Genomic DNA, 27,202 nt, shown 5'->3' on the forward strand with positions numbered 1-27,202 from the left:
GCACATCGTAAACCCGGATGCATTCCTGGCAGCTAACATAACAGCACCAATGGAATATGCAATGGCATTTCTCCTTCCTCTTCTCTGTCCTGGTGTTATGTCCACGGCCGCAGCAGAGCAAATCACACCCGTCGATCCCATGTGAAGTGACATTGCACATCCTGTCCCTGGTGCCAAAAGAGCCAGTCTCAGGGTTGGGCTCACAGAAATTGGGTGAGTTCTCATAGTAGACCAAGTCGCGCTCAGTTGGTGGCTTGAAGAGGGCATACTTGGCACGCAATGTTTCCACCCACCCACGAGATTCTCGGTGTTTTTCCACCACCATCTCGGAAGCGCTGTCATATTTGTCCTTCAAATAGTCGCCAATGGCCCGGAAATCCGGCTGGGCCCACCAGCAAGTTTTAACCTCACAACTGCCAGAGAGGCCATGGCACTTGCATTTCAAGTGCATGTGGTCCAAGATAGTCTATCCAGGATAAAACAAAAACATGTCATGTCAGCTTAGATAAATTTAGAGAATTATTCATACAGTCAAGGGTCCTTCCTGCCCAGTTTCCATTAGCATTATTTCACATTCATTGCAACTTACTATGTTAGTGGAAAGAACCTGTTCCTGCTTCATATTCTCCGGTGTTTTTTTTAAGACAACAAATTCAAACTAACTGCCAAGCATTAGCCACTCAAAGCATGCAAAGCAGATATTGGAGAGGACAGTCATTTTTTGGCAGTGAGAATGTCAGCTAAAAGACTCTGGGACTGCTAGTCCAAAAAGTAACTTTTCTGACTTCTGTTTCTGAGCCCTTCATAAGGTTGGAGACATTCCTGCTTGCAGCTAAATGGTGTCAAGGACTGAGTCCATGGCAGATGTAGAGACTGGAGTTTAGGTCTCTGAGATCCAATTCATCTGCATTCATATAAATAAAATTTGAATTCTAAATAGGTGACAGCTTTCTCCCATTTTTGCACTTTGAAACTTTGTATGTACAGTGCTGTGTAAATTTATAGCGCTTTATAAATAAAGGTTAATAATAATAAGTTTGCTATTTGATTTAGTTCTTTGGATTTATTACTATATGCCATTGATGATATAACCGAACAATACTGTTCTCCAATTTGGTGCACGTATCCAGTGTTTTGGACTTCAAGTCCCATCAACATAGTCTTATGGAATTTATTGTCTAAAACATCTAGAGAATGGCAGGATGGTGAGAGCTGATCTGAAATAAAATTGCGCCTCCTTCAAAAATACAGGCAACAAGTTGTCTCTGAGATGCTTACATAGTCTAGAAAGCAACCCTCCAATTTCAGTACGCTTTAAACTTAATTTTGCTTCAATGATCGGACTAGTTCTTTAGCAAAGTTATCAGATATATTTCTTACTTCAAGCTCCGAATTAATCTACATACAGTCCACCCTTTGGGCCCATACAGACAGGCCAAAATAAAGCTGCTTTGGGTCACTTTGGAGGTATGCTGTTTAAATGATACATGCATCTTAAGAGGGCAGAAAGCTGTGCCAAAGCTGTGCTCCAATCCTTAGGACTGGAGTGTGGCTTTGGTGCCACTTCTAGTCTCTTAGAACACATGCATCATGTAAACAGCATACCTCCAAAGTGAGCCGAAGCAGCTTTATTTTGGCCTGTCTGTACAGGCCCTTAGTGTCCACGGATTCTTTTCCACTGGATTCAAGCATCCACAGCTTGAAAATAATTAAAATATATATAAATTCCAAAAATCAAATCCTGATTTTGCCATTTTGTATAAAGGACACTATTTTCCAACACTATTGTATTTAATGGGACTTGAGCATCCATGGATTTTGGTATCCATAGGGTGTGGTGGTCCTGAAACCAAACCTCAGTGGATACCAGAGGCCTACTCTATCTTGTCATTTCCCGGCAAGCACTAGGGGCAACCAGGGCTTGGGTAGAGTTTGGAAGCACTTGTTATATGCTGATGGGCCTGAACATTAATGACAAATGGGCTGGGGTGTTATAGAATGGCACATCTTGAGTGGCTGGAACCATTAAGCAGAAAGGACAGACTCCTTGGTACCTAGATTAGCCCATTTTTAGTCCTTTGGTCTGGGACGTGTATCTTGCTCAAATGTTTGGATTCTCCTTTCTTGCAGTCATTAGGCCAGGAATGCAGACTGAGTGGAGTGGGAGCAAAACTATTATCCTGTGCTTTTCCAGAGAAAGATAAAGAGAGGAACCACTCACTGTTCTTCCAGCTTCATTATTGTGCCTGTTCATGGCTGAGCGGGCATCCGGGCGATTTTCTCGGGCATCGGCAAACTCTCGCGAAACCAGCACTCCAAAGTCAGCATCCTCACTGCAACCACCCCATTTCCATCCTTCGCCTGGTGGACCTTTGTGATGTGAGTCACAGCCACAGATGGTAGAAGTGCCTTCAGCACAGGAGCGTGTCACAGCAAATGCCACGCCTGCTGATGCAATGGCATGGACAAAGGCAGATTCTCGGGTGGCTGCAAGTAAAGGGGAGAGAGAAAAGTTCAAATTATTTAGGTAGCAACAAAATAGCTTCTGTCTCACCTTTTGCTGCCATATATAATTATAATTATTGCAAAAAGATAATTCATCAATTTCTTTTGGGTTTTTTAAAGAAGCAATTTGTTGCACTTCACAAGTACTGACTGATGTTACTGATTAGTAACATATTACTTTGTAGTTTTTTTAAATTAACATTTAAAATAACTTTACAATATTTTGAACGGCTCAAAATGACTTAGAATATATTAAGATTACCTGAAATGACACTGCACTATGTTACTTCCGGCTCCCTATTTTCTTACTTCCAAATTACTTCAATGCTCTTATTTCCAAAGTAAGTATCCAGTGTGGTGCAGTGGTTTGAACATTGAACTACAATTATTATTATTATTATTATTATTATTATTATTATTTGTATAATGCTGTAAATTATACAGCGCTGCACATACAATAAAATATTGATAAAAATGAAACCTGCCAATGGCGTACATTCTACAGGATAATAACAAAATACATATAAAACAACAGATAATAATACAAGATAGCATTAGCTAAAATAAGCAAGCTACAAATTAAAAACATTGAATATCTCATATCAAAGCAAATATCAAATAACAGTCCAATTCTGGAAATCAGGGTTCAATTCCCTGCTAGACCATGGAAACCCAATGGATGACCTTGGGCAAGTTGCATGTTCTCAGTCCCAGAAAATCCCATGATAGGGTTGGCAAAAGTCAGAAACGTCTGCAACAACAATAAACAACAATCTAGTCATTAAAAGACTGTACTGTCTCTATATACTTTATTCTTCCAGTATAGATTCCTTTCAGTCAGCCTTTGGTGGGAGCAAATCCCTCTGCTGTTATTCTATAACTGGATCATTCAGTCAAAGTGCAAAAGCAGAATTAGATGACTGTTTCTTGAAGTTGTATCTGTTGTTACCTGACATTGTTGTATTTTTTATTGAGAAAATTGTGGTTGCATTCAGATGTCTCAGTAAACTATGGCTTACTGTGACAGAAACAAGACTTGGTGAACTATGACATTATGTACTTTTCTCTTCCAGTGCAGCTTTTGCTTTCATTTCCAATATACCACACTTAAGCCTGACATCCAAACCAGAACTGGAATTAATCTTAGATAGGAGTTAATAAAATATGACAACTTCTTAACTTATGGGTTGAAGTTGGCCTCTTTCAGACAAAACATAATTAAGATTAGCCAGTTTGATGGGTTCAGATGACACAACGACCCACAGTCAAAAAATGGAAATGTAAGTGTTCAGGCTCCACCTCTTTCTCCTCTACCCCACCAGAGAAGATGAACACATGAGCCTGAATGATGTTGGCTTGTTCTTGTCATGATAAACTAGGTTTTATTATTATATCCATTGCAACCAATATATCCAGCTGCTCGATTATATTAAATATTGCTGTCACCTGCTTTGAGGATTTGCACTGCAAAGCATGATTTTAAGTCTTTCTGCCCAGCAAAGGCAGGAACACATGCAAACATGCAGAGCTGGTCTCCTTTGTTGGAGAAGTTCTTCTTAGCATTACAAACTGTACACATAAACGAGGTTTTGCTGTAAAAGAACAAAGTGCACCTCCAACTGATGTCAGATGTTTTAGAAGTATTGAGGTAGTGTAGTTCCCATCTGGGATGCTGTCTTAAAACTGGTCAACCCAGTGTATGGGAATCAATAAATAAATGAAGTTGGTGAGCTGGGAGGTGTCCCAGAATTACTACCTTGAAACCAGCTCAGAAATTTGGGGAAAAGTGGTCCATGAAAGAAGAAAAAACACTTCTCCCAAGTCTCTGTATTTCTCTTGTGGCTGAGGAGTTAGGGGACAGGGGCTGGGATTGCCTCTGAGAGATTTCCCAGTTCCCAGAAGGCATCGGAGGGGGCTGGGTGGAGGGGGGCAAAGCTTGGGTGGATTAGGGGCTCTTGACAGTGCTTCACTGTAATGGCCTCCGATCCAGACCCCGTTACCTGCTGGGACACTCAATTTGCCATTGTTTGCGGCGTGTCACACTGTATTACCCACATAATGTGGAATGTTTCCGCCAGGCCCAGCAGTACCCACGCTGGCATTCCCTGCGGCCACCCCTTGGCAACGGGGCCCGCGTTCACCCTGGCCTGCCATCCCCCTGCAAGCCCACCAGTCAGGCTCAGAAATCTCTATTGAGACCTCTGATGCTGGTCCTCCCCTCCTGGGCCCAGAGTGGCAAAAGGGCGTGTGAATGGCGCGGGGGTTGTGAAACAGTTCAAGGTCTGGAACGATATCCCTTGCCCTGATGCACAGTGGGGATTGCAGCTTAGCTCTTTTCTCCTGCATATAAGCTCATTTTCTCTCCCTCCCCACCACCCGCACTGCCTTTAAATCTCTTGCGTTTATATCCCAGTCTCCTCTTTTAATGCAAATTTGTCATCTGTGTCACAGCTAAAAAAAAAGACGAGGAAAAGGAAAAGAGGGGGGAAAAACACTGCTGGGTTATCACAATGCTGTAGGCCATTTTGCAGCCTGCGGAGCTAGCCTTTCATTTCCCTGAAGGATAGAGGCCCTGGAGATGAAGGTTTTGTTATACGTATTTGTTCCGAGGAAATGTGGTCGGTCCCACTTAGCCTGATTTGTTTTTATGTTTTCCAAAGGTGGTAGCAATCTGTGGCTTTGTCAGCTCATTTTTAAACCCAATTCTGAACTCTGAAACACACCTTTAATTTTTTTCATATTCCACCCTCTTCACCTTATTCCATAGGCCTAGCTTTTCCTGATGGGATAAACCAGACTCTGTCTGGGCAGGACCACTTCAGAAGATGAGAAGGGCCTCACATACTTGAAAATTTCTGCATAGCTCTTCCCAAGCTCCTAGAAAACCTTTTCACCTAGAAAACTAGAGATTCAGAAGAAAGCGGTCTTGCCCAGCATTTTCCTTGCTTATTTTCTGTAGGCAAAGAACTTTGTTGCATGGAGAAATGCATCTCAATGTGAACTCCAACCTCTTGTCTAAAGTGATACTACCTAAATACAAATTTATCCCCTTGAGTGGAGACCAGAGCTGCATCTGCACTGCAGAATTAATGCAGTTTGACACCACTTTAATTGCTATAGCTTTATACTATGGAATTCTGGGATTTGTAATTTTGTGAGATATTTAGCTCTGGTGCCACAACAAGCTACAAATTCCAGGACTCCATTGGATGGAGTCATGACATTAATTCTGTAGTGTAGGTGCAGCCCATACCTTTTCCTTACATGGTCCTCTTTAAAATAAAGATTATTGTACAGATAATGTGGTCCATTTTAGATGTATCTCAGTAACAGGTCATAATAATAACAACTTGTAAGAGGTCCTAAACTCAGTTCAAGTTAGAAATTCAGATTAAAGAGCAACTGCTAGTCTGCGGACTTTGCAATTCAGGTAAATATTTATTTTTGATTAACTTTATGGAACTAAATAAAGCTGCCTCATACCTCACACCAAAGGAATCTCAGACAGATGTAATCCATATCATCTTGTGTTCCCACTGTTTAATGAACGGATACAAATTACTATGCAGGAATTTACAGAGGTGGGATTGCAACCATATCGAGGCTGTGAGCTTCTTACTGCTATTTCTATTATTATTTGTAGTAAATAATCTCCTCACTGGCTGGGCGCATGCCATTTATTTATTAATCATTTTTTAAATGTACATTCTACTTAACACACAACACCACAGTGAACAACGTAGGAACATACATAAAAGTGCTAGCGATACCATACGAGAAAAGTAATATAAAAGTGCTAGAGATGGAAGTCGTCTGCATTATTTCAGTGCTGTCTAACCCTGTTGTCTGGAATGGTGCCATAAGCAGGTTCTAGGTGGACAAAGCTGAAACACGACAGGGCTACCCAGCTCACCTGCCCAGTGAGGTCAGCTTCCTCATCCATGATCAGGTCATGGATGATCATAGCCTTGCTGTGAACCAGGCTGATATTACACAACAGCAGCAACAGACCAAAGGCCAGTGGGAGAACACTGTTATGCATGGATTGGGAGGAGATAAGGCTTAAGAGGGGAACAGTTTACAACCACCTATATCTCACTATTCTATGATTCTGCCCCTACCTTCACCTGTCACTGAAACGGAGGCAGCATCTCCACCCTTTCCTTATTAACTCTCTGAGGCAGAGCTTGACTATATACAATGGGTCTTAATCACTTTCCTGTGTCAACTTTTGGAAAACAGTTATCAATACTCATCATAAAGCTAAAATCTATTGTGTGTGTGGGAGAGATAGAACTCAAAGGTATAGATATGTTAGTCTGTAGAATTAGTATGTAGAGAGATCTTGTAGCACCTTTGAGACTAACTGAATGAAAGACTTTAGTCTACGAAATACATCTGATGAAGTAGACTGAAGACTACGAAAGTTCATGCTGCCAATTTCTCTCAGTCTCAAAGGTCCTACAAGGTCTCTCTACACACAGATGGGTGTATAGTTATTAAATCTAGCATATTGAAAAGCACTCTTCCCCCATTAAACAGTCTGGCTTATCCTAGCTCCTAGATATGTTTTCATTTTACAACTATTTATATAACAGTTAGTGCATTTAGCATGTATACCTAGATTGTACTCCAACTTGGCATATGCTGTACCTTTATCTAGGACAGGCCCAAAAATGGCCAAGCTGTCATCAATGGTGGTGCAGTTCCAACGCCGTCCACGGAACTGGTGTTGGCATTCCTGGATTCCCAGCTTCACACCTTCAGCAACACTGGGCATGATTTCAATGTAGTTACGGCAGAACCGAAGCTGTTTAGGCACTAAGCCAGGAATCGAACCACACAGGATTGGCTGAGACCCCAGCGAAGTATACTGTTGGCCTAATGCAAGGGACCTGCAAAGAGAGAGGAGACACAATCCATAGCTGAAGGTACACTGGGGCAGTTGATATGCCCATATTAACAATCTGCAATCATCCTGTGTTTTTTCACAATATGCATCATAAGCTTTGTAGGATTTCTACCACAGAATAAGGTGGCTGCTATTCTTTTAGGTTGTATTTAAAAGAAAGATAGGATGAGTTCAGGACACATTGATCTAAGACAGAGCTTGGGAAACGTTTTGGTTTTTTTGGGGGGGGTTGTTTAACCCAAGACATTTACATAAATATAACAATTTTCCAAATCCTTAATGTCTTTTGTATACGTATGTTCTGTGTTTGCTGACTTGACGTGCAGACAGTTGCTACGTTTCTGTTAGTGTTTCTACACATATTTCTTGTTTTTGTTTTGTGCTTGTGTCAGATTATGCTGGTATGAATAGTATAGAGAGGTAGTGGTGGCCCTGTATCATCTATGGGAGCTTCCTTCTTTGTGTTGTTTTCCCACAAAGAGCTGGAAACTGAATGAGCCTGGAAAAGATACTCCTTTTGCAGGTTGCTTTGAGATATGTAGAATCTGTAGCAATGAGAAGGGCAGCATAAAAACTCTAACACAAGCCTTATTTCAGGACAAGATGTTCTGCATTTAAAGCATCCCAGAACTTTCCAATAAAATGTTGGTCTATTTCTCACTGATCTGAACCGTAGTTTCTTCCCCACTCCTGAAAACCCTTTCAAATGTTTGCAAATGGGTGGGAAGCCAAATTAATTCTTAATTTTTATTTTCAAAAGTGAAAACACATGCAATTCCTTTTTTAGTCTTTCTTCTACTTATTAGCTGATATTTATTGGTAACATCCCCTTTATCAAACTTAAGGTTTGTCTTCTTCCCACTCACAATAACCCTGTGAAGTAGGCTGGACTGAAAGGAAACAATTTCTCCAAAGCCAGCCAGTGGAGACTTGAACCTGATCTCCCAAGTTTCAGTCCAACACTCTATCATCACTCTCACTTCTGCACTTCTATGTATATATTGTACTTACAAAACTTCATTTAGAAAGAAAGGTTCCTTTCCATGAGATTTTTGCATTCTATAATTGACAGGAAGGGGAAGAGAGGAAAGAGAAAGGCCTGGGTAGTAAGGGATAAGTATGGGGAGATGCTCTTACATTCATTTAAATTTAAGTCTGGGAGAAAGGATTAAGATCTTAAACCAAAGGATAGATTTTGAGAACAACACTAAAGCGAAGAAGATACGTGTTCAGGAAGAGAGTTTCCCACATAGCCAGAGAGGATGTTTGATGTCATGTTCCATATGAAAAATGTATACAGTGCGCCCTTGCCTTATGCGGGGGATCCCACATAATAAAAAACATTATTTTATTGAAAATAATGGGGCTTGTGCATGTTGCGCGGCACGACACGCACACCATTGTTACTTCTGTTGCATGTCTTTCAGCGTAAGCTGAAAGCTGCATAAGAGGTGCCTGCACATGACGCAGGCACACTGTATTTTATCTTCTGCTCCTGAACAGCTTATATGACTCTTTTCACTGTGGAAAAGTCATAGGAACATCATAAGAATGTTGCTTGCTGACTTCCAGAGGAATCAAATGCTAGTTTTAATAAAAGAGCTAGTGTTTCTTTCAGTTACACTACCTTTACAGATACATTTGGTGAAGGCACAAGGCAAGGCCTTCTCAGTGGGTATCCCTAAACTCTGGAACTTTCTTCCAAGTAAGATTAGGTTGCCCTCTTCCTAAATGCACTGCTACCTGCAAGCAAAGATGTTTTGCAAGCAACTTCTGGGAACTGACTGGTTGCTGAAGAAGAGAATTTATAAGGGGATGCAGTAGTTTTGCTTTTTTCCCCCTGAGGTAGATTTAAAATGTTTCTTGATATGGTTGTTTAATTGTGTTTTAATATTATAACTTAATGTGGTTTTAACTGCATCTGTTTCTTCAATCATGTTTTTCCCCATATTGGGAAAAAAGCAGGATATTAAATAATCTGTATGTGGGTGTTGCATATTACATTTGCAAGCCGTCAATTCTGCAATTTATTTCTAGAAACCTAATCTGGATATAGGATGGATGATTTTATTATCTGGAGTCTAATTCTGTTAGTGCATTTATACCGGCTGTTGGGGAGAGAAATATTCTGTCGTTTTAATATTGTTGTTTAGCAAGCTCTACAACTCGGGGAGGGGGAACTCAGATTGTTCATTCAAAGTGGTGTTGGCCTGTTGTATCACTGGAGAGACAATATTGGTATAGTGGCCTGACTGTTGGACTAGGACTCTAGGAGACCAAGGTTTGAATCTCTATTCAGCCATGGCAATACACTGGGAGACCTTAGGCAAGCTTTCTCAGCCTCAGAGAAAGGCAAGGGCAAACCCCCTCTGAACAAATCTTACCACTAAAAAAACTATGGCAGGGTTGCTATAAGTCAAAGTCAACCTGCAGGCACATAACAAGAAGAACACTGAATCAGTTGGTGAGTGGTAAAACAGCCCTTATGTAAATCCCTCTGAGTCATATGATCTAGACTAGTTGGGACTATCTGTTTGATTTTGACCCTGTTGCTCTCCAAATCCAGCAAGCTGGCAGGGGGCTGATATGAGTTGTATTCCAATCCACTTGGAGCAAAGTAAAGTTGTGACAAGTACAAATCTGGGAGATTTCCAGGTACGGTCAGATTTGCACACAGTTCCACTTCTCTGCCTTCTGAACCACACTGCTTCACACCCATCCATTAAATCTAGGGGAGTGGCACATGTTGTAAAAACATGAAGCAATTATATCACCTTATTCATTCATGTTCTGTACTGAATTTAGACACGGTGTAAAGATCAAAGCAGTAGCTCTTTTCCAGAGTGATTGAGCCTGTCATCCAAAATCTTCTCCACTTCAGTGCCTTCCGAATGTCCCGGGTGGCAATTTTGAATATCCTGGCAACATACTCATTTTGAGCTGCTTCCAGAGGAATCAAATGCTAGTGACTGCAGAGAGTTTGGCTCCAAGAAACCTCTGTTGTATCTTTGGGTTGCCCAGGTCACATGTGTTACCTGAATCAGGCACTGTACAGAGAGATCCGGGAGTGTGTGCTCCCTGCTTTTTCTTCCCAGATACAGTTCTGGTATTGCCTTCCCATGCTATACTTTTATATTGTCCATTATAACTGTTCAGGAATTGAGGCTGGTCTAGAATGCACCAGCTAGCTCCTGACTAAGGACCATGTTTCTTTTTCTCAAAGAGATCCACTGCTTATCAGTTGGCTGCCCTAGTAGCCCAGTGGTTAAATGCCACTACTGCAGCCACAATATTATGAATTTGAACCCACAGGGCTCCAGGTTGACTCAGCCTTCCATCTTTCCATAGGTTGGTAAAATGAGTACCCAGCTTGTTGGGAGCAATTTCTAACACATTGTAAACTGCTTAGAAGGTGCTTAGTTCACTATGAAGTGGTATAGAAATGTAAAGTGCTTGCTTGCTTTTGAGCACAATTCAGAGAGCTGGGTTTAACCTTTAAAATCCCAATTTAAATTAAAATATCTTCTACCCATGACTATTGGTTGGGGTATGGTGGATGGACATGGGATCAAGGACCTTAGCTGCTTTAGGGTCAGTTACTGTTTTGTACAGAGCATGGGAAAAATTACTTTTCAGAATAAACTCCCAGATTCCTCCAGTCAGATTCTAGTAGTTATGGCCCCAAACCCTAATTTTTCAAGATCACATTTGTACTGAGTAAAATGTTAAACACGAGAGGTTGCCCTGCTAGGTGTTTGGCGACAATTAATACCTGCTTCTACATACAATGCAACTAGAAAACAGGCAAACTCTTCTGGAACTCTTCTGTAATATCTGTCTTGTTGCTGGCTGGTCAGTTTCCTAGTCCAGGGAGCTATCCAAGAAAAGGTGCTGAACCTGTGTTTTCGGAACCTAGGAAGCCACCTGCAGGAAGTTTTGGTTGGCCCAAGAAAGTATGAAATCTGAGTTGGGTATGATCCTCCCTGTTTTAATTGTATTGATTTAAATTCCTGGTTCAATCTCTCTGTAGCGGGGATGGGAATCGTGTAATCCTTCAGATGTTGGACTAGACTACAACTTTTAACATTCCTTCCCACTGGCTGTGTTTGGTGGGGCTGCTGGGATTTGCAGCCCAACAACACCTGCAGGTCTATATCACTCTTTTCCTGATCTAAAGGGCTCATGGGGTGGATAACAGCAATTGCATGTTGACAGATTTGAAACAGTAAAACGTTGCTGATTTCCTGTAGGTCACCTAGAGATCTTGTTGTGTAGACCTTATTCTGTCTTCTATACATTCCTGCTTTAGCTGTGTAATCTTATATTTCCTTCTCTCCCTTTCTTTCTCTGGGGCCATGGAATAGTGAACACTACCAGACGCTGTGATAAACAGCTATTACATCACACCAGCACAAAAGAACACCGTTAGGTTTAACCACCACTGTTAAAATCAATGGATTGCTAATTTCTGATCTCCTTAATTTATAGTTTGTTAATATCAGTTATTTAATGTCTCCTGATTTCCTGGATTCTGCCCTAGGTCTACTCAGTAATGCCACAGAAATAGCAGGTAACCTTTATATGGACCATAGTATCACAAGGTTTGAATGAAGCACAAGGGTCATCTCATTCAGTCACTCCCACCATCTCATGCTCAAAGGGACCTTCGATCTGTAGTCCACAAGCTCCTTATCCTTCAGTTTGTATAAATGAACAGACTGCAATGTATCATGTGGACAAAGTACATGTAAATCTAGAAAGACACCTGTACAGCAAAGTGTTTTCAGATAACTGTTTAATTGAAATGAAAGTTAAAATGACCCATCCATCTACAAATTAGTTCCTAGGCCCAAGTATGGCTTTAAACTCCATTGCACAAGAGTCATAGTAGTTCCTAAAGTCATCCCAATTAAGTTATTATTGGATAAAACTCCAGGTCTGTAATTTTTCTTTGGGTCCTGAGGAAAGCAGAGGGCAAAGCAGGAACAAATGGGGATTCAGCTTTCATAAGGAAAAAACTCTGCTGTGTCAAGGCAGAAGCCATCACAGATCAGCATGAATAGCTGAAGTTGGGTTGGATACATACTTAAATGGAAGAGAATCATATCAGTCACGAGTAACATAAGCACCACTAATTTAAATGACTACATCAGCATCAAATCCATTGAGTTCAGACGATAATTTTAGCACATGGTGATCCAGATGGTCAAATTACCTAGGGCAAGAAAATTCTTTACCATAGGAGTTTGGTTGCCCACATGGTCTCAATATGTCAAATGCATCCACTGTTCAGCACTACAGAGATGGTTCATATTTTTAGTTGAGACAAGTCACTGAATGATGGCATATTATCCAAAGCCTGTGCATTGCACATACAAATCAAATATCACAAGGTCACAACGCTCCCTTTTTTGGTACAATACAAACTGATTAAATTGACTAAAAATATTTTGTGACTGATGTGACTGGGGGTCTGTAGCAATTTCAAAGACAGCCCCCTCCCATTGTGAACATGGACAAGCTCCCACACTGGTGGGTCAGCTTCGGTTTGGTGCTGGCACTGGGATGGTAGGAGCTCTTCCCAGAACTATAGTTAGTCCCATTTCAGGCTGAAGAGATGGGAAACTGATTATCCCTTCTCCCTTTTACTGAAGTCAGGGTCTATGAACCACGTCTATGAACCACCACCACAGTTTGAGGCGCATGGTGCATAATAAATAGTATAAAATCTTGGGGAAAGTGAAGAGGAACCTACAGCCTGCCTCTTTCCAGGAGATTTTTTCCTTGATAGCAAGACAGTACAAAAAATCTGGATAAGGCCACCAGGCACGAAGGGCCCTGGAACGTTTGTCCTGTTGATAATACAGTTTTGTTTCCCATTGAGTTCTGTATCAGGAAGGGTTCCCTCTTCATGACTGGAGAAATTTCCTCTCTGTCTCTGAGATAAACAACAACTGCATCTTTCGGAGCTGTGATGTTGGCTGGTGCTGCAAGGTTCACTTTCCCCCCCTAATTCCCTCCATGGAGCTTATTCATAACAGGGTTTTCACTGATCCCCACATTTGCGGTCAAGAAGGAATTTTTCCATCCACATCAATGTTGGCAGCTAGCTTTCATGTGCTGGCAGTAAGGAGTTAACTCTGTCTGTGTGTCTCTAGATCTGTCTATCTGACTGGCCAGCTAAAAGAAATGACTTACAAACATTACAGAGCTATAAAACCAAACAGTAGGCAGAAGCAACAGAAACAGGCAAGATTATGTAATGCTCTAAGATGATCAATAGATCTCTCATAAAATCTTTCTGCCTTCTGGTTGAAGTGCGAGAGTTCCTCAAATTATTTTCAAGATTGGCTCATGTAAACTTTACTACAGTTCCCAGATTGCTTCTCCCCCGCCCTGTTTAAAGCTTCCTGATGGAAAATGTCATGCGCACACACTTTTTTTTATAAAAAAGAAAAATCACAGTGCAAAAAGGAATCTTGATGCGATTGCATAAGCAGATCAAGATGTCTTTTTGCACTGTGGTTTAATCAATGCGCACACGTGCTGATGCCCATCAGAAAGCTGGCAAAGGGAGGGAAATCCATCTGAAAAGAGAACCAACTTGATAAGTGCAGAGTTTGGAACTGAGTCCATAAAGAAGAAACAAGGAGAGTGGGTTGCTAATGGGGAAGCAATGTCCCGGAAATACAGCCAAGGCATTTGGACACAGTTTGAACATCGGCAGAGAAATTTTGAGTGAAACCTTCACAAGGCATCTTACATGAAACAAGAACATCCCACCATTCTCTAAATTTTTGGAGTACTTTCACTACAAAGGCAAGTCAGACAGGAGGAGTGTCCGACAGCAGTTCAGCATCTTACGTCCCAAGGACTTTCTAAAGCTTTCTTCCTTGTGATCCTTTATTTCACTCCTGCTGTGAGTGCTCCTTATCAAAAGGGCAACCACAGACATTAGTGGCATGCTTAACCCCACTGGGCTGTTTCCCTGGCTACCGTATTAGAAGATACTTATGGCCCCTTCTCCATGGGGTGGGAGGCTTCTCCCATACAACCCACAATAGAGTCAGCTCACCGTGTAAGCCATGCGGAAGTCCCCAGTGCATGTGTACACACTAGAAGGGAAAAGACTCCTGAAGCAGGCATGAGTTGGGTCTCTTTCAAAAATTGACAAAGGTGAACTTTCAGACTCCCAAGCAAAATTAGGAACAATCCCTGTTGCACCCAGCAGGACTTGCTTTTGGGCGAACGGACATAAGATGGGATTGCTAGCTGTCTTTCCCTGTTTCCCAGTCCTCCTGTCACATTGAGAATGCATAAAAACATGTATGGAGCCAGTGTAGTGTAGTGGACTGAATGTTGGACTATGACTGTAGAGAAGGGTTTTATTCCCAATTCAGCCATGAAACCCACTCGGTGATCTTCGACAAGTCACATTCTCTCAGCCTCAGCGGAGGGCAATGGCAAACCTCCTCTAAAGAAATTTGCCAAGAAAACCCCACGATAGGTTCGCCTTAGATCTGAAGAGACACAACAACAGTTGGATTCTACATCATCAGATGCATGAAATATTATTTTTATTTGGCAAGTTGGTGTAAAAATAGAATAGGCATGATGTTCTCTGAAAGTTGATGAGGACTTGATTTCCTTGGGAGTAATATGGGGAGATGATGTTAGCAGTGTGTTGGGCCACAGCAAGCAATTAGGGGATGCTATTCTCTGTTTCTCTCCTTGCTTTTGGAAGACATTAATCCTGGGGGCCACCTTAAGTTGGGCAGAGCTTAGAAATGTTACTAAACTCCCAAAATTCCACAGGCATCACAGGCACTGGGCTATGTTGGCTAGGGCTTCTGAGTGCTTTGGTCCCCAAACTTTTCAGCATCTAAAATTAAGTCAAATCAGGGCTGCAAGTTGGCCACCACTCTTATTGTAAACAGAAGGTTTCCAGGGGCACAGGCAGTGACAATTCAGTTAAACGTTAAAGGCATATGCTTGGCACTGAAACTGACCGCATGTTAAGCCTTACGGAACCCCTCAACCCACACTGCTATCCTTGTTTCATGAGCATGGCCCTTCAAATGATTGTAATAAAGGCACCAGATCCTAGCTGGTCTTGGAAGCTAAGCAGGGTTAGCCCTGGTTAGTACTTGGATGGCACAGCACCAACTAATACCAGGTGTTGTCGGCTGTATTTCAGAGGAAGGAACGGGCAAAACCACCTCTGAGTCTTCCTTGTCTAAGAAAAACCTATGAAATTCAGGGGAGTCACCATAAAAACCAACAGGAAATTGAAGACACATACATGCACACTATATGAATATTATTATGCAAATAGGATCTCAGTGGTGGATCACGGACCTTTCCAGTGGAAATTTTCCACCCTAAGCATTCCACCAACTACGAAACCAACAAAGAGGTAATCAGCCAAATCTTGGGAGTTTGTTGGCAAGTCAGAAAGGTTTCCCCATATAGAACAAGAGGTGCAGTCAACTCTGAAAGGCTCATCCCCATAGGGCACCCTGCACAGTCGCTTGTCTGAATGTTGGCAAGCTTCCCTGCCCCAGGGAAGCGATTAGGTGGAGATAATTGCTCTTTTACTGGCTGCTTGCTTTGTTGTCATTACCTCTGCAGGGAACCTGACTTGGGGGCAAGAAGCAGCAGCTTATTTTTAGCATCTAGGGAAGGTAAAAGTTGGCATCGGTTCCACTTGGTGCCTCTTGCCAAAGCAAAGATGTCTTCCAAGTTAGGTAACCGAGTCCCAGTCATATGAATTGTTACCTTGGAGCTGGAACAATTTTGAATGCTCTAAGTCTATGGTAAGCTCCAAAGACATAATGGGGTGACTGGGTGGGGGACTCAGAAGAAAGGAACTTGAGTATCAGGGAGGCTGATCATACCATTTTGGTTGATGATAGAGGAAACAACCTAAGGGAGTATCAACTATAACTTCCTGTGGTGACCATCTCAGATGTCAGTGCAAGGAGCAGGGATAGATTTCAGCAGGAGGAAAGTAATAGCATCAACCCACTTTTTCTTTCCAAGCAAAGAGTTTTGTATTTTTAGGATGTAGCACAATTGTTGTTGCTGTTGTGTGCCTTCAAGTCATTTCTGACTTATGGCAACCCTAAGGCGAACCTATCACAGGGTTTTCTTGGCAAGATTGGTTTGGGGGCAGGGGGTTGCCTTCCTCTAAGGATGAGAGAGTGTGACTTGTCCAAGGCCACCCAGTTTCTGTGTCCAAGAGAGATTCAAACCCTGGTCTCTCAGTGTCCTAGTCCAACACTCAAACCACTACACCATACTAGTTACAGAGGTCAATATAACTTGCAGGCTCCCAAACTGTAATCTCTGCAGGTGGCCCTAAAAATAGATTACTTTTAATCAAAAACATACAGTACTCAGAAATTTCTAGTCAGTGACTATATTGAATCATAGAATCATAGAGTTGGAAGACACCACAAGGACCATCTAGTCCAACCCCTGCCATGCAGGAACTCTCAATCAAAGCATCCGACAGATGGCCATCCAGCCTCTGTTTAAAGACTTCCAAGGAGGCAGACTCCACCACACTCTAAGGGATAGGAGATTCTGGGAACTGAAGACCCTATAGGAGGTAACTCTTCCAAGCTTTAGTCTTAATCCAGTGCGAGAATGTCTCAAGTGGACATTTGCTTGGTGTTATGACTGTACGATTTGGAGTAGCCAAATATTTGAAGGTCTATCATGCTTCCTAGTACATATATTGGTAAAATGTTTGTGTGGGGAAGACTCTTTTTATTTGTTCAAATGGGAAGCATTGTGCTGGTGTTTAGTCACTGCAGACACAAATCTTATTTCGGCATGCAAATCCTCAGGTATTTCTTTAGTTTTATGTACATTAGCAATTAGTGGCTAATAGCTACTGTATTGTAATATTACCTTGATCTTTGCAATGGCCATTGGCCAAAAGCAATAAAGAGAGATTCAATCCTCTTGCTCTTCCCTACATTAGCAATTAGTAGCATAAACCCAGCATGCTTGTTAGTGATGGCACAAAAATTAACGCAACCCTACAGACAACAGACTGGGAAAGTTACTTTTTGGGCTACAAATCCCAATATCCCTGAGCAGCAAGGCCTATCAGCATTTTGAAGTCCTGGCTGTGGGCCCATACAGACAGGCCAAAATAAAGCTGCTTTGGGTCACTTTGGAGGTATGCTGTTTAAATGACACATGCATCTTAAGAGGCCAGAAGCTGTGCCACAGCTGACTGGAGCGTGGCTTTGGTGTGGCTTCTGGCCTCTTAGGACGCATGAATCATTTAAACAGCATACCTCCAAAGTGACCCGAAGCAGCTTTATTTTGGCCTGTCTGTATGGGCTCCAATGTGCTAGCTTTTCTTAGAAAAGACAATGTCTATGTTGTTGTGCCTGAATGCTAATGACACTCCCAAATAGAGAAGACCTATTGAATCAATGAGGTTTAGATAAGACTTTATTCACTATGAGTCTGCTCTAGTAGCGACTACCAACAGGATTCAGGCCTAGGTATGTCATCTAGAGTGGCCAAAACTTTATTTGAGTTTATATATTCTTTTATAGGCATATTGGCAGTTAGTGGCATGATGCAAATAGTAATACCAAAAGAGGTGTCCTCTCTTTAAAAAGCTGTCCTGTTCAATTCTGGTTTAAAGATGAAGAACCTTAAGAAGGCGGATCGGAGGCCTTGTAGTTGCCTATCAGTGGTGAACATGGTAACAGGAGATTAAGCAGGCCAATGGCCCAAATGGTCACATTATTTTACCCTCACATTAACTCTGTCCATATTCTGATTTTTTTTATTCAGAAAATTAAATAAAATCACCTTTCTTCCTTAAAATATTAACCCAATGTAATTTAAGATATGTGAGAAAAATTACAATGAATATACATTTTATACATCTTAAAAAATACTGCTTATTTAAAACATTCAGAACATCATATAACTTCATAGCATTTCAGTCAACAGCTAAAGCAAAGTGTACAACAGTAGAGAAAGCTATTGAGCACTCCTTAATCCCAGTTTACTTAAACACAAAGACCAAATTATATCATTAAATCAAGCCCAGGATCTAGTTTGGGAATTTCTGCCGGGTTTTCAAAGGATATCTTTCAAGTCATTTCTGACCTAGGGCAACCCTAAGGCTTGACTTAGAAGTCTTCTTGGCAGAATGTGTTCAGAGTGTGACTTGCCCAAAGTCACCCAATGAGTTTCCATGGCTGAGCAGGGATTTGAACCTTGGTTCCCCCAGTGTCCTAGTCCAGTACCATACTGGCTCTCACGTTTTTCTTATATCAGATCTGAAATCAGAACTGGCTAAAAGCCGCTACCTTGAAATGCACAGGAGGCATACAGCTTGCCTAAAAACTAGTTCATCTCTCTTTCATTCTTAAACCAAAATCACTGGAAGAAGGTTTGGGGTTTCTTTGTCTATTCTATATCTACCTTCAATCTCCCAAACCTCTCCAGGGGCTCCTGAGCAGAGTGGAATGGGGCAAGAAGAGAAAAAGGAATGGGTCTTTCCCATGAATTTCCTCCATTGTTTTTATTATATATATTATATATATCAAATCAACTTATGGCAAACCTATGAATGCTAACTCTCCAAGGGCTTGTCTATGTGATGAAAATACTCCTCATTCTATTTGAATAGAATGTGATCCCTCAAGATGTGATTAGGAGGAATTCAGCCTTTCTGTGGGGTGCATGTGAATAACTCCTCAGATTCCCTAGAAAAAGGAATCGCAATTTTTACCAGAGCATCTGTGAGTATTCATGAGGATCTGCATTATCGAACATATGGCTGTCTGTCCATGTCACATGGATTAGCATGGATTCACATGGCTGTGAATTTTTGGCAGAGGGAGGGCAAACAGATGCAGATTTGCATAGAGAGGTGAATACAATTAAGTGTCGATGCAAACGTGCAATAATCTGCCGCAATTCATGTAATAAATCACCCTGTTATCAATAGCCCAGCTCAGGTCTTGAAAACTCAAGGCTGCGGTTTACTTGATTGAGTCTATCCACCTATAATGCAGTCTTCTATTGTTCCTACTGCCTTCTACCTTACCAAGCATTATTGTCTTTTCTAATGAGTCATATCTTTTTATGATACGTCCAAAGTACAACAGTCTCAGTTTGGTCATCTTGGCTTCTAGGGACATGGTGGATTTGCTCTTGCACCCATTTATTGGCCCGTTTAGTAGTCTACACACAGCATCTTTGGAACTCCTCTCCAGCACCACATTTCAAATGAATTCATTCTCTTCCTATCAGCTTTCACAGCCATACATAGAAATGGGAAATACGATGGCATGGACAATCTTGAGTTTAGAATTTAGTGATATATCTTTACATTTGCTTCCTCCGTTTGGCTCATTTAATTTGGTTGAACATTTACCAGTTATCTTGCTTGCTGTCTTAGTAAAGGAATGTTCCTTAGGTTTCCTAACCATATTGTAGTGGTGATCATGAATCAAAAGCAGGTTCTAAATGGATCTCTCAAAAGCAGACTGCAAAGATCAAGCCTAATATGAATAAGTCAACCAACCTGAAGGCTCCAGATCCCATCTGATCTTGGAAGCTAAGCAGGGTCAGCCCTAGTTAGTACTTGGAAGAAGGACTACCAAGGAATATCAGGTGCTGGAAGCTATATTTCAGAGGGAGACCATGGCGAAACCCATACAAGTATTCTTTGTGTAAGAAAACCCTATGAAATTCATAGGTTGTCAGAGGTTGATTTGTATGTACAGGCATATACATTCACACTGATGAATTCAGGCAGTAAATTCATCAGGTCTGAGAAACCTTTTTTTACAAAAAGTCTAAAAATCTAAATTCCAGGAGGCAATAGTTTTATAGAATAATCAGGTTTGGGAAACCTGAAAAATCTAAAATCTAAAAATGTAGATTTCAAAAGGCAATAATTTCATAGAGAAGTCATTTTCCTCTAGTGTATCTGTTCAACTGATCTAATGATAATGATAATGATGATGATAATAATAATAATAATAATAATAATATAAAAATAAGATGCTTCTGTATTGCCCGGCTCTAGCCACCAGTTTTTCTGCTTTGTTTCTGTTTCCCCTTCTATTTTCATTTTGGAGTTTGTGTTTTTCTTTCTTGCTCCTTGTTATGGAAGCAAGAAAGTAATAGCAATAGCAAGCACATTTCTATATTGCTTATCAGTACACTTAAGCATTCCCTAAGTGGTTTACAATGCATAAGCTAATTGCCCCCAACAAGTTGGATACTCATTTTAGCAACCTACAGAAGAATACCAGGCTGAGTCGACCCTGAGTCCCTGGTTGGTATTGAACTCATAACCTTGTGGTTTGTGAGTAAGTGGCTGCACTACAGGCATTTAACCCACCAGGGCTTCTGTAAGGACAGGAAAGAACAGGTTTAAACATTTTTCAAAAGTCTTGTCATCTTTTATCAGATCAGCCTGGAGTTTTTAATGTCGGAAACTCATCTGACTGTGCTCGGTTCCCTTACTGTACACCGACAGTTCACATTCCACAGACTTTGGTCAACTCCAACTGCACCTCCCCAGCCAGACAGTCCTTTACTCACTTTCAAAGAATATATTTCAAGTATTGCCATCAGCAGGAAGCTGCAGCCTCTCACACTTACCAATGCAAAATATGTGTTAGCAAGCACCTGTTTTTACATTTATACACCGACTTTGCAAATGTACAGTTACAGTGCAATCCTATATATGTCTAGCACTTCAAAGTAAGTCTAACTGATTTCAATGGGACATTCTCAGGTAAGGATGATGGAGATACAGGACTGAAGACTTAACATATAAAGTACCTCCAAAGAAGATTGCCTTTTAAGATTGAAAAAATCTTGGCGAACCTAATTTTTTTTATCCTTATGCATAAATCTGCATGTGAAAACTGTTATTTTGGTAACTTTGTTAATTTCTGGTTTCTTAATTTTTTTAAAAAAAATATGTAGGTTACACAGAGAGCAGCCAGCTATATAAAGCAAGTACAAAGGAACCTACACAAGACATCTAAAAATACACAAAGAACTAAAGGTGTTGCAAAACATAACAAGTCACTGCATGGCACATACAAGTGAATCAAGTCTCATGCTGGTTACCACCTATGAACAACTGGTTTATCAGTACTATAATGGGGGCAATTCGTCCTATGCAGCTGTGGGGTCAGTTGGACTCCAAACTTGAATGAAGTTCAACTACCATTACCTTCCAGCCTGAAACACATTTGGTGCAACTTCATGCTAGCAAATTGTTTAAGACTATACTTGTAAGACTCAAAAGAGTCCTTTCATACCACACAATTGTAGCCATATGATTCCGCTTTAACTTCCAATGGAATTCTGGGGTTTATATTTTGGTGAGGTACTAGAGCTCTGGCTGGTGATTCCAAATGGCCCTTCCTAAACTGTGGAACAATCACAGTTAATAAGGAATCACAGTGTGATGTGTAGTGTGAAAGGGCCACCTGTATGTGCATGTCCATATAGGAAGATTTTCTGTAGGTGCCCCCAACCACTGGAGATGAGATGGGAAAAGACTAGAGGGAAGGACACTCTGTATTTCAATATGTTTACCCCAGAAGTATTCACCTGATGCCTATTGTAGGCCATGTCAGTACTGTACTAGACAACGACCTTCTTTATTTTCCCAGGCCCTTTAGACTTAATTTTAATTATGATGATTTTTCTTATCTGGCTTGTAAAATCTTGCTGCTTTTTATTCTTATGTTACATGACTGTTTCAGTCTCATTTGCTTGTAATTGTTTCCTATTTTCTTTTAATGTTAATTTCTCTGGGATATTTTTTTTAATTGAAGGGTGGTATAAAACTATTCACCATTAAGTAATATAAACATATAGCATTCTGCTTCTGATGCTGTAGAGATAGGATGGGGGAAGGGATCCTTCTTTATTTTACTGGATTACTAGAACATAAATCACACAATATTCTTCGTAAACATAGGAATCATCTCTTGAACCCAAGGATGTTCTTATCTCTGAACACTGGTCCAGGATATTCTGCAATCAGATTGTGAAAACCTCTTGGTTGGCATCTTAAGATGGATATCCAAGGGGAAAAGACGGGGAATTATGAATTTTGATTTAAAAAGTGTCCCAGGTTTCAAGGCTGGTCCAAGAAAGCAATAAAAATGCTTACAAAGAGGTACTTCTCACAGGCAAAATCATGTGTCTCTTATGGAAGATGCCAGACAGGCCTGTCACATCTGTAATGGGAAGGTTTTTCACTTTATGTTCCAAGGAAACAGCTGGGCAATTCATCATGTAACAGAATGCTTCCAAGAATTCTAATATCATTAGTATCAGTAGTTGTATTAGCATTGGTATTAGCATGATTAGGTTTTCTATTTGCATATGAGGCTACCAATTGCATGCCTGCACTAGACTGCCAGACAGTAAACAGTTTTAAACATTTCACCCTGTTTTATTTATATAAACATACAGATACATTAGCGGGCTTGTGTAAAATCTTACACATGTAGTAAATGCCAGATATATAATGAATATTAATGTTTAGTGGTAATTCCTGAAATTTCATGTATTTTATAAAAGGTTTCAGGAATGCTTGTGTCATGAGCCTTTAAAAATGCAGAAACAAAACAAGTGACCACAACAATGCATGGCCGATTTCTTTTTTAGTCACATTGTAGAAATGGGGAATGATACTTTTGTCATTAATGGAGCAAATTCAATTGTTCTTTATTTCACAAGTTATCTCAGTAGATTTATGACGCTTGTGCTTTGTAGGCTAAATCCAAATTTTCATCCCAAGTGGACTAGTTCCACTGAATCAACTGAATTTATATAAATGTTGGCTTCACAAGTTCTGATTGATTTAATGGATCTATTTGAGTTGGGAGTAACAATTGAATTTAGCTGTGTGTCTGTGTTCACATATCTAAAATACTGTCTGAAAGAGAATAAGAGGCTTGACCCACTGGTTTTACTGCACAGGAGGTAGAAATAATGAATGCTTTTGAGAATGTGCAAAGTGCTTTCCCCTTTATCTCTGAGTAACTTTTCAATTTTCGGAGGCTGTAATAGAAAAGTTAGACAGCCAGAGAAGTGCAATTTATCCCGGTTTGTGTGAGTTAAGGGTAAGACCTGATGCTGATGACCCCATAGGATGCTTTCTAAATGCTCCAATTTAGGCACTATAGTTTGGTAAGATGAAGCCCAATTTGCTAGTGTTTAACACCAGAAACTGTTTTTAATGGAATAGCAGCTCTGTCCCACTTTTCAGCTCAGCTGCTTTCTTCTGCAAAAGATTTTGTCTCCAAAATTCATTTTCACTATCTGAAAGGTAAAGTTAGCATGGATGCTGATTTCACATTTGCCTAGGCAGGGCAATGACTCATTTCTTTGGCTAGGGCTCAACAGATGCCTGTTGGCTTCTGAAAACAGCTGACAATACTGGTTTGCCAGATAAAACCCCCTGAAGCAAAGCAATCAGAAGTGAAAAGGAATATGAAGTGTCACTCCTAAAAGCACTCTCTCCTTCAGCCATACACACTGACATCTTGCTTGACCAAAGGGATTTCATATCACTTCTCGGAAGCACCGAGGCTTTGATATTAGTGGCATTCCAGGGGAAGGATGAGAGTCCCAAGGCTGAAAATAAAGGATGGCATAATGGTTTGAGTGTTGGACTATGACTTTGGAGACCAGGGTTTGCATCTCGGCTCGGCCATGAAAACTGGGTGACCTTGGGCAAGTCACACTCTCTCTGCCTCAGTGGATGGCAATGGCACATCCTCTCTGAAGAAGCTTGCCAAGAAAACCCTACAAGAGGTTCACTTAAGGGTTGCCATAAGTTGGAAATGACTTGAAGGCACACAACAACAACAACAAAGTGTCCTGCTGTCACCAAGAGCACATGAGGAGCATTCTTGGGAGACACAGGATGTTTGAAACATATCTCTTCTTAAAGATAGGAGTTGGTTTTCAAAATGCCACAAACCCCACCACAAAACTCTTGTACTACTCCTTGTAGTTCTGGATCAGAATGGCTGCTTGGTTTCCCATGTTGTCAATTTTTGGTGGAATAACAAATAGGAAATACCAAGCCATAAACAAAAGGGTAGGTTTAATTTGCATGGAGATATGGAGTAATATGCTGCCCTCCCCCCATTGCACTAGCTGTGAGCATGCTGAGGAACATTTCATGCATCAAGTAGAAGCAAATACAGATTTGTCATGTATGTATACCTATAATGAAAACATAGGAAAAAAAGGATGCCCTCTTGTTGTTGTTGTTATTATATGCTTTCAGGTCATTTCCAACACATGGCAATTCTAAAGTGAAACTGTCATAAGGTTTTCTTGGCAAGATTTGCTCAGAGGAGTTTTACCATTGCCTTTCCCTGAGGCTGAAAGCATATGACTTGTCCAGGGTCACCCAATGGGTTTCATGATGAGCTGAGAATTGAACTCTGGTCTCCAGAGTCCAACACACAAGTCACTAGGGACCAAGCTGTGGTGGCCACTGTTCATTGCTCCACAGGCTTTCCCCATGTGTGCACGTGTGTGGAAAAGAAGTGTTTGTTTTGTGTAGGGCACTACGAGATGTTCTCTTAACTGGAGCCTCCTAAAATGGGTGGCAGAGAGGAGTAGCTAAAGAGCATCTTGCTACTGGCAGGCCAATGTGCTTGCAAGGTGTGTGTGTGTGTAGAGGCTCTGGAAATGCCTAGCTAAGACCTCAATAACTAGAGGATTGCTAAGTGCCGGGACAGCCACCACCACAACAGCTAAGCATGGATATTACCACAACTAGCCCCGCAAGATGGCACAAGTGACACACAAGCTTTTTCCCACCAGCGGCAACTGATCCTCTTGCTCCTCCTCCAACTTGAGGGAATGTAAGTGGGGCAGGGCACGCAAGCAAGCCCCTCGGCTCAGAACAGAGGGCCCTGCACACACCCCAGTCCAGCATAGCTATACCCCTGCCTCCTTATACTGAGCCAGACCAATGGTCCACCTAGCCCAGCACTGCAATTTTGACTGGTAGCAACTCTCTAGGGTTTTAGGGAGGGTTTCTTCCCTAGCTCCTTTGGAGATTTGGGGTTATTGTTTTGTGCCTTCAAGTCATTTCCGACTTATGGTGACCCTAAGGTGAACCTATCATGTGGTTTTCTTGGCAAGATTTGTTCAGAGGAGGTTTGCCATTGCCTTCTCCTGAGGCTGAGAGCACGTGACTGGTCTACATTCACCCGGTGGGTTTCATGGCTAAGTAGGAACTTGAACCTGGTTCTCCAGAGCCATAGTCCAACATTCAAACCACTACACCCGGCTACTTGAAGATCCCAGGCCTTCCATCTGAGTATTAATAAGGCCCAACTCTCAGTCGTTTCTATAGTCAGATGTGATCAAGCATGTTCAGGGTGACATGTTAGGTGGCACAGCACCATGGGCAGTCACAGATCCATGCAAAGGTAGCTTTTTGATAGGTCACTGTATACACTGTGAACACATATTTTGAGAAGTTTCAGCCAACTGTGGATTTTTACAATGTATAATGTGTTCAATATATATGAAGGTTTTTATAAAAGGATTTTTTTTTTATTTAGAAAACTGTTGACTGAGGAATATTGCACAGAGCATCTGAACTGCTGCAACAGTTTCAGTGGTCACCTGTCCACTTCCAAATACAAAAGCATTAGATACAACTTACAAAATTTTCTATGTCTTGGGTTGAACTATTTGGAGGACAAATTACAATTACATTTTTCAGGAGAGAGGCCTTTCTCTCAATATGATTACTCTCAAAAGCTTTTTAAAAAATTTTAAAAAACTGTTTTAAAGTTAGTCGTGTTGACACAATAATCTAGTTAATTTTGTTTTAACCTTATTTTATTATCTTTTTAGTTGGATCTGTATTTTGATCATGTGAGTTGCTTTGGGTCCCAGTATTGGAGGAAAGACAAGATTGAGGGGGGGAGGAGCTTCCCCTTCTCTCTCTCTCTCTCTCTCTCTCTCTCTGTGTGTGAGACGAAAGAGAGGTGGAGAAAGAGGGAGAGAGAGATCCGCTGAAGCAGCCCCATATCTATACCACTGACACTCTTTAGTGTTTTTTCTAACAAGTCACAAGGTGCTCCTGGTGATTATCAGGTTCTTCTCCCTATGTTATGCAATCTAGTTTTCTTTGCTCTAGTGAGTTTGAAACAGTTTAATTGTATTTAAGTTCTCTGAACCACATTTTTGGTAAATACAACAAGGGTTCAGCTTCCTCACTCACCAAGAAAGCAAGAACACTTGGCAAAGCAGCACCATTCCACTGCTAACTAATCAAATGTAGGTTTACAGAACCTGAGTGGCCAGAGCAAGTCCACCTCCCTTTCTTATGGTTTAAGCAGAGGCTGGGGGCTTGAAGATCAGGAGTGTAAATAGTTTGGTCCTATCATGTACATTGCTGCATGCCTTGCAATGGAGCTCTTTTTAAACAAGACTGAATATTACTACCATGAAACAGAAAATAGTAAGGAACAATGGTGTCAATAGCTTTGGCGTCATCTGGTGTGGTAACTCATGGTGTCACACACACAAACACACACACACACACACACACACACACACACACCCATTAACCTCCTCCCATGCCACACCATACAGAATCCTTAGTAATGTTTTTTGTACCAATGTTACTCATTAATCATAATGCCTATATATTTCTGAATGTCATGGGAATTGTTGTGACATAAAACAACTAGTAAAATTAACAATATACTTTTAAAT

At 41.1% G+C, this 27,202-nt stretch overlaps 1 protein-coding gene across 1 annotated transcript in view; it reads right to left on the reverse strand.

Annotated features, from left to right (window-relative positions):
- WNT3 (Wnt family member 3) overlaps positions 1-27,202 on the reverse strand; it is a 36,325-nt gene that overhangs the window by 3,407 nt on the left and 5,716 nt on the right. Inside the window, exons 2-4 of the mRNA XM_042473624.1 lie at positions 7,159-7,400; positions 2,222-2,487; positions 5-466 (exon numbers count right to left, since the gene is read on the reverse strand). Of these exons, the coding sequence (XP_042329558.1) occupies positions 5-466; positions 2,222-2,487; positions 7,159-7,400 (970 nt within the window). The remainder of the gene's footprint in view (positions 1-4; positions 467-2,221; positions 2,488-7,158; positions 7,401-27,202) is intronic.

This window comes from Sceloporus undulatus, chromosome 6 (assembly GCF_019175285.1).
Source record: "Sceloporus undulatus isolate JIND9_A2432 ecotype Alabama chromosome 6, SceUnd_v1.1, whole genome shotgun sequence".
Classification (NCBI taxonomy): domain Eukaryota; kingdom Metazoa; phylum Chordata; class Lepidosauria; order Squamata; family Phrynosomatidae; genus Sceloporus; species Sceloporus undulatus.